This window comes from Erythrolamprus reginae, chromosome 1 (genome assembly GCF_031021105.1).
Source record: "Erythrolamprus reginae isolate rEryReg1 chromosome 1, rEryReg1.hap1, whole genome shotgun sequence".
Classification (NCBI taxonomy): domain Eukaryota; kingdom Metazoa; phylum Chordata; class Lepidosauria; order Squamata; family Dipsadidae; genus Erythrolamprus; species Erythrolamprus reginae.
Genome location: NC_091950.1, coordinates 55,896,488 through 55,905,230, shown reverse-complemented (window position 1 = coordinate 55,905,230; position 8,743 = coordinate 55,896,488). Strand labels below are relative to the sequence as shown.

Below are 8,743 nucleotides of genomic sequence, written 5' to 3'. Positions count from 1 at the left end.
CCCTCCCCCCCAGACTCTCTGGAAGCCAAAAATCAGCTGGCCAGCACACACATGCACCCTGGAGCTGAGCTAGGGCAACAGCTCGCATGCCAGAAGACATGGCTCCATGTGGCACCTGTGGCACCTGTGCCATAGGTTCGCCATCACTGGTCTAGAGCAAATTCTCCCAAAGGAGCTGTAAGATGATTGGCAGGAAGATCAGATGGACCCCCCCCCCCCCCATTGGTCGGATTGTAACAATATGTTCCAAGGCGCCAGAATAGAAGGTTTAGTTCCTAACACCCGGGGATATTTGTCTTCTCCCATGTTCCTAGGCAACCCCTGTGAAATGGTTGTTTGACCCCCCAAAGGGGTCCCGACCCCCAGGTTGGGAACCACTGCTCTAAGTGAAGCCGAGTGACCAGGCAGGCCGGAGGGCTCCGAAATCTCCCCAGGAAAGATCCGCGGCGAGCTTCAGCCCATGCAACTCCGCCGCCACGCGTTTTATTTCAAAGTGTTGACTCCGAGATGGGGGGGAGGTACATTTATATACATATAGGTCTACCGTCCCTCCTTCTCCCTCTCCCTGCAAAGGCAGGAGTCTGTGCAAGAGTTACGAGCGCCTCCTCGTGCAAGCGCCCAAGAGAAATCCAGTCCAGCCCCAACGGCAGCTTCTCCGGGCATTTGTGTGTGTGTATGTGTGTGAGCGCGCGCCTGCGTGTGTCTACGTGTCCAAGCCATCAGCTGTCCGAGTCCAAATCGCTTTTGCTTTCTTCTTGCAGCTTCTCTGGAGACGTCTTGGCAGTTTTATTACTCCATTTCTGGGCGTTTTCTGACTCCTCGGAAGAAGACCGCTTTTGCCGCCGCCATTTGGCCCTGCGGTTCTTGAACCAAACCTGCATTCAAAGTCAAGAAGGGGAAGAAGAAGAAGAAGGAGAAGGAGAAGGAGAAGGAGAAGGAGAAGGAGAAGGAGAAGGAGAAGGAGAAGGAGAAGGAGAAGGAGAAGGAGAAGAAGAAGAAGAAGAAGAAGAAGAAGAAGAAGAAGAAGAAGAAGAAGAAGAAGAAGAAGAAGAAGAAGAAGAAGAAGAAGAAGAAGAAGAAGAAGAGACAGAGATCGTTACTGGCCATGAGAACAGGGACCCGGGACCAGTTCAGGAGGGCGTGCCCGAGGGAGCGAAGTCTCGGGAAGCGGATCCCTTGGGGGAAGGGGGTGTCACTGGATTCTACTCCCACCCTAGAGTCGGGTCACGGTCCTATTCAATGGAGGTGGTGCAGCGCTCAGGATTAGGGTGGCACCTCTGGATCATGAACGAACTCCTCATAAACCAGGGGTCCCCAAACTTGGCAACTTTAAAGTCTTGTGGACTTCAACTCCCAGAATTCTTCAGCCAGCAGAGTTTTTGTCTCATAGATGAAAGCAAGGAAATGTCTGGCTGGAGAATTCTGGGAGATGGTCAACAAGTTTTTAAAGTTTCCAAGTTTGGGGATCCCCTGCCCTAAACTAAACTAAGGAGCGCTCACTGTAGGGGGAGACAGCCCGACTTTGACGCTTCAGAGAATTGAAGTCAAACAACTCGAAGCTTTCTTGAGCCATTCCCCCAAGACATCACTCGAAAAGAAATGGGCTCGGTTGGAGTTGACCAGCAACCGTTTCAGACGAAATCCAGCCCTGAATTCAACTTCTACCTTCACTTGCCCTTGAATTTCTGGAATCCGGTGTAATGAGTACAGTATAGTAGTCGCGCAGTTCCCAGTAAGAAGCTACTCACTGCTAATCTTGGGGCTGCATATTTTGCCTTCATTCCTCCCTCCCTCCCTCCCTCCCTCCTTCCCATCCTTTCCTTCCTTTCCTCCCTCTCTCCCTCCCTCCTTCCTCTCTTCCTTCTTCCCTTCCCTTTCTTCTAGAAGAATGACCACCTTACCTCCACTTTTTCCTCCCTTAAGTGGACCCTTCTGGCCAGCTGTTCCCTGGTGCCCACATCGGGGTATTTGGTTTCCTGGAACAGGTTTTCCAGCGCTTCCAGCTGCTCGTCCGTGAAGATGGTGCGGTGCCTCCTTTTCCGCCGGCAGTGGAGCTGGTTTAGAAGCTGCAGCTCAGTCCGGGACAAGGTGCCCACGTTCATGTAGGGCAGGATTTGATGCGGGACAGGAGACATCAGAACCGAGCCCGTCCCTTCGTAGCCTGGAAGGGGAGAGCAAACGAGGTAACACGCTGTGTCTCTCCAAGCCGCCCCACCATCCCACGCAAAAGAGCCATGCCAGAACTTGATTGCTTGCTTGTTCGAGGGGGGCGGATCGATGCTACGACGGGTTTCCCGGGGCCCTTCGGTTCTGGACTCACGGGTTGCGGATTGTTGAGAAGAGGACGCATAATCGCCCCCACTACCACAAAGCCGAACTTGTTACTATTCACATCGGTGGAAAGGAATATGAAAATCCTTGAGGTTTTAGGAAGGAAGGAAGGAAGGAAGGAAGGAAGGAAGGAAGGAAGGAAGGAAGGAAGGAGCCCCACACGTCCCAGCGAGCACTTAGGTCGCACAGAGTTGGCCTTCTCAGGGTCCCGTCGGCCAAACTGCAAACTGTCCGGGCTGCAGCAGACCCTCCTCTCTATCTTAGTCTGCATCGCTTTCCGCTCTTAGACTGAATAGGCATCCTAAAGATTTCATTTCCTCTCCTCCAACACTCTTGGGAATGACTTAACTAAGGCGTTCGCTAAAGACGCAGGTGGTTATTGCCCTAAATGTATCCTGTTAGCAGAGGTGGGTTGCTAAGGTGGAAGGGTGACGTGTGCTCGGAGTGGTAGCCGAGTCTTGCGCAATTCTGCTACTGCACCTGGGCAGGTAGCGAAATCGCGCTGGACTCCGCCAGCATTCAGAGCCACGGGTGGCGAGCACACCTCACCTTTCCACCTTAGCAGCCCACCTCTGCCTGTCAGTTACGGATAAGAGGGTGAGTTCGCGTTGGTTTCAGGAGCTTGAGGAGGTACATTCTGCAGCGGGAACAAGAGGGAAAACCCCCCCGCACGTTTCAAAACGGGGGTTCCTACTTTTGGTGCCAATGTCAAGATTTCTGCCACGGAACAAGATTGAAAATTGTATTAAATGAAGATTCGGAGAAAAGGAAGCGGAGCTGGTTCTGAGTATGTTTCTGGAAATGAGTTGACAGACTTCAGGGGGGTGAGAACAGATCGGGGCAGAGACCGAACCGCGCTTAAATCGAGGAGCATCTCGATTTAAAGTCATTTCCTCCATCGGGATTTATAAGGTTATCTTGAAGGTCCCTGGCGCGCTCTGATCTTGGTTGTTTTCCTACAGACATCTCCTTACCCAAACTAAGTGACAACCACCAGTGCTAATAGGGAGATCCCTACGACCGAGTTACCTAATTTGAGTAACGGAACATCTTCAGCGATGTAAAACATTAGCATCGCACCATTATCATAATCATCTTGGCACAAGGGTAGTTGATCAACGCTATAAATCACTAGTGAGGGTGCGATTGAAATATTTAGGATGTTCATCCTCAAATCGGGTTCGCTCCTATTTCTGGCCCAATTACCCACCTGTTTTAACCCAGGGTGAATGTATTTATCCGCCCCGAGTCTACGGAGAGGGACGGCAAAAATCGAATTAAGGGAGAATTAGGGTGACTGCTTCAGAAAGGAGCAGCTCAGTTATAACTCAACGTGTAAGTCTGTTTATTCAGAGCCCAGCCCTTATTTGAGTAGGGCTTAATGCCTGATAAGTAAACCTTGGGACAACAGTGTCATTAGGAAATGGAAAGCAATCCGAACGTTGTCAGAATTATTCCCAGGGCGACGCCTGGGCTGGGATGCCTTAAATCCCGCTACGCGCTCTGATTGACTCTGATTTGCCAGAGCGGGAAAATACAGCCGCGTCGGCGAGGAAACCATCACTCGCCCCGGTTCTCAAGCCAAAGTCGTCTCGAGTTCCAAATCGCCTGGATTTAGGACCAAGAGTTCGCTTCCAGCCGATGCGATGGAATCTACCGCAGGATCCTAGCGTTGCTTTGCATTCCGGTGCTGCATTCTGGCCGGGGAGGTAGCAACTTGAGCACCGCGCCCTTCAAACTTTCTTCAGGAAAGGAGAAGTTTCAAGAGCCGGCTGTACCTTCCCACCTTCGGGCACAGGAAATTGGCGCCTCTCTGTTGTGAAGACAGAAACCCTTCCAGCTTTCAAAGGTGCTTCCCCCACTCACCCCGCAACCTTTTATTCTTTCCCCCCTCAAGAGGCAACAGAACTAACTTGTTTTTCTTTGAAGAAAAGAAAGTTTTGAAGAAGTTTCTTGGATGAGAAGGGAATCGTCTTTCAAAGAAAAACAAGATCCAGTTGTCTCTTGGGGGGGGGAAAGGGGTGGAGGGGGGAAGCATCTTTGAAGTATCTAGGTCCCCAGCAGTCGGGTTTCAGGGCCGGTTACAGCACGGAAACCGCTTTGGTCGCGTTGATGGATGATCTCTGGCGGGCCCGGGACAGGGGTTTATCCTCTGTCCTGGTGCTCCTCGACCTCTCAGCGGCTTTCGATACCATCGACCATGGTATCCTTCTGCACCGGCTGGAGGGGTTGGGAGTGGGAGGCACTGTCCTTCAGTGGTTCTCTTCCTACCTCTCTGGCCGGTCGCAGTCGGTGTTAGTGGGGGGCCAGAGGTCGACTCCTAGGTTTCTCCCTTGTGGGGTACCTCAGGGGTCGGTCCTCTCCCCCCTGCTATTCAACATCTACATGAAACCGCTGGGCGAGATCATCCAAGGACATGGGGTGAGGTATCATCAATATGCGGATGATACCCAGCTTTACATCTCCACCCCATGCCCAGTCAACGAAGCGGTGGAAGTGATGTGCCGGTGCCTGGAGGCTGTTGGGGCCTGGATGGGTGTCAACAGACTCAAGCTCAACCCGGATAAGACGGAGTGGCTGTGGGTTCTGCCTCCCAAGGACAATCCCATCTGTCCGTCCATCACCCTGGGGGGGGAATTATTGACCCCCTCGGAGAGGGTCCGCAACTTGGGCGTCCTCCTCGATCCACAGCTCACATTAGAACAACATCTTTCAGCTGTGGCGAGGGGGGCGTTTGCCCAGGTTCGCCTGGTGCACCAGTTGCGGCCCTATCTGGACCGGGACTCATTGCTCACAGTCACTCATGCCCTCATCACCTCGAGGTTCGACTACTGTAATGCTCTCTACATGGGGCTACCTTTGAAAAGTGTTCGGAAACTTCAGATCGTGCAAAATGCAGCTGCGAGAGCAGTCATGGGCCTACCTAGGTATGCCCATGTTTCACCATCACTCCGCAGTCTGCATTGGTTGCCGATCAATTTCCGGTCACAATTCAAAGTGTTGGTTATGACCTTTAAAGCCCTTCATGGCATCGGACCAGAATATCTCCGAGACCGCCTCCTGCCGCACGAATCCCAGCGACCGATTAGGTCCCACAGAGTGGGCCTTCTCCGGGTCCCGTCAACTAAACAATGTCGGTTGGCGGGCCCCAGGGGAAGAGCCTTCTCTGTGGCGGCCCCGGCCCTCTGGAACCAACTCCCCCCGGAGATTAGGACTGCCCCTACTCTTCCTGCCTTCCGTAAACTCCTTAAAACCCACCTTTGCCGTCAGGCATGGGGGAACTGAAACATCTCCCCCTGGGCACGTTTAATTTATGCATGGTATGTCTGTGTGTGTGACTGTTAGCATATGGGGTTTTTTAAATATTTAAATATTTTAAATTTATCTGATTGCTTATGATTTGTTTTTTACATGTTGTGAGCCGCCCCGAGTCTTCGGAGAGGGGCGGCATACAAATCTAAGTAATAAATAAATAAATAAATAAGCAACCACGACCTAGATAGCTGAGAATCTTCATACCAGAAGTCTTCAAACTCGACAACTTTCAAGACTTGTGGACTTCAACTCCCAGAATTCTCCAGCCAGCCTAGCTTAAAGTTGCCAAATTTGGGGACCTCTGCCCGGTTCCTCTCTGTTAGTTTCCTAAGAAGTACAGGTACCGAGTGGAGACAAGATTGGTGGACGGGAGGGCAAGGGCACTCCGGAAGGCGTTTTGCTAGAGCCTCGGTGGTGCAGTGGTTAGAGTGCAGTACTGCAAGCTCTTTCTGCTGATGACCGGCTGCCAGCAGTTTGGCAGATCCAATCTCACTCAGTAGGCTCAAGGTGGACTCAGCCTTCCGTCCTTCCAAGGTCGGTAAAATGAGGACCCAGATTGTTTGGGGGCAATGTGCTGATTCTCTGTAAACCGCTTACAGAGGGCCGAAAAGCACTGAGAAGCGGTACATAAGTCTAAATGCTATTACTATTTGGGTCATTTGTCAAGTGGACCAGGTGTCCCCACTCGACCACCTTCAGTTTCAATGAAAATTTGCACATATATTATGGTATAAAATTGAGGTGTGAAAAATTTTAACCTTAAATTTGGACCTAACATTTTGCACACCTTAGTTTTATACCATAAGGAACATATGGTATAAATATAAATATATGGTATGAATTATATATGGTATAAATTATAAATATAATATTCTGCTGCTTCTTGACCGTTCAACCTTCAATTTCAATGAAACTTTGAAATTGAAGGTTGAAAGGTCAAGAAGAAGCATAATATCACAAAGGTTTATGACTGGTTAGAAAAAGATTAAGGGAAAAATGAATAAAAAATTTAAATGATATATGTAATATAATATATAGTTAAATATACTGAATTTTTGTTGAAGAGGTAGTAGAATATATATCGTTTGTAGAAATTGTAATGTATGTATAATTTCACTCCAAATAACGTCTGATAAGAGTGGGGCGGTGGGGGGAGGGAGAAAGCCTCTATGTTTTATGTCTGTTGTTGTTCTGTGTCTGTATGGTTAAAATAAAAATTAAAAAGAAAGAAATTGAAGGTGATCGAGTGGGGACACCTGAGAATGACTCATTTCTTTTAATTTAATTTGATTTGATTTATTGGATTTATAAGCCGCCCTTCTCCTGACGGACTCAGGGCGGCGTACAACAGTACATTTTAGTTTCCCTCCCCCTGGAGAAAACCCCCCTGAAACACGGACGAGCAGGGGCGGGGGGGGATTTCTCTGTGGCATCAGCTCTCTCCCCCCCCCCCCGAGATTCGTACTGCCCCAAACCTCCTCCCCATTCGTAAGAATTTGAAAACTTATTTATGCCGCCAGGTTTGGAGTCATTAGATCCCAGCCTCTGGCCACTGAATGTTTACTATGCTTGGTTTGTCTTTGAGTGAATGACTTTTGATATCTAGCTTTTATAATGTTTTAAACTAATTTATATTAATTGGATCCAATTGTACATTGTTTTATTACTTTATTAATTCGAGTCGACGGAGAGGGGTGGCATACAAATCCAATTAACAAATACTGTATACAGTACTGCTAAAAAATAATAATGGAACACTCAAACAACACATCCCAGATCCGAAGGAATGAAACATTCTCCTTGAATATTTCATTTGCACCACTATTCCATTTGCCCAACAGCATGTGAAATTGACTGTCAATCAGTGTTGCTTCCTAAGTGGACATTTCAATTTCACAGAAGTTTGATTTACTTGGAGTTATATTGTGTTTTTTTAAGTGTTCCCTTTATTTATTTTTTTGAGCAGTGTAAATAAATCAACACTGTCAAACTTTTGACTAAGTCTGCACTTCTATTTCTACTAGTTTTTTCCCCCTCATCATTCCTGTCATCCTTTTCCTCCCGCTTAGGACTCTATTACTGTAACTTGTTGCTTGTATCCTTAAGATTTTTATCAATATTGTTTCCTCATTGCTTATTTGACCTCTATGGCGATCATTAAGTGTTGTACCTCATGATTCTTGACAAATGTATCTTTTTCTTTTATGTACACTGAGAGCCTATGCACCAAAGACAACTTCCTTGTGTGTCCAATCACACTTGGCTAGTAAATAATGCTATGCTATATTGTATCGTATTCTATTCTATTCTATCGTATTCTATTCTATTCTATTCCATTCCATTCCATTCTATCCCATCCAATCCCATTCCATTCCATTCCATTCCAAATAAATACATTTTTCGCCTTACCTGTGGTTGGGACGCAGGAGCACTGCTGAGCGCCGAAGGGCTGCACGGCGCCGCAACACGCGGGCCCCACGGCGGATGCCTGGACGTGGAGCTGCCCGTAGTAATAGTTGCCGTAGCCCCCCAGCCTAGATCCACCGAGGGCGGCCAGATTGGGACGCCGGAGCTACGGCCCGCGAGTAATATCCGCCGTAGTCGCCGCCGACGGCAGCGGCGGCGGCGGGGCCGTAGAGGGTGTCGCCTCCGTGCAGGCTGGCCGAGAAGACGACGGGCGCCGGGCTGGGCTGAGGCTGCGACTGCTGCGCGGAGTGCTGAAGCGGCGTCAGCGCCGGCTCCTTCCCGCGGGGCCTGGCCGCAAGGATGCTGTCGATGCTGAACATGCCAGCGGGCATCCCTCCGCTCGGAGGAGGCGGGAGACGGGACCTTCTCCTCGGGAGAGGCAGCGCGCAGTGGGGCCGGAGCTGGGAAGGAGGGGATGGGGGGGGAGGCGAGCCTAGCTTCTCGGAGGGAAGGGGCGCGGTGGGTCTCCCCCCTCAGGCCAGCCGTTCCTTAAGTGGCCGAGAGCGGAAAAGTAGAAAACTCTCCGCCTCGGATCTCCGGGCCATCGCCTCCCCTTCCTCCCCCCTACACACACTTTCCCTTTCTCCTCCTCCACCTCTGCAGCTCCTCCTCCTCCTTCTTCCTCCACCAG

General features: G+C 49.9%; 1 protein-coding gene across 1 annotated transcript; it reads right to left on the bottom strand.

Annotated features, from left to right (window-relative positions):
• Nucleotides 1-506: 506 nt before the first annotated feature.
• GSC (goosecoid homeobox) lies at nt 507-8,487 on the bottom strand. Its single transcript, XM_070733573.1, is given in 4 exon segments — nt 507-875; nt 1,902-2,161; nt 8,056-8,201; nt 8,203-8,487. Coding segments are annotated over 4 exon segments (804 nt in total). The 5' UTR covers nt 8,445-8,487; the 3' UTR covers nt 507-719.
• Nucleotides 8,488-8,743: the final 256 nt, after the last annotated feature.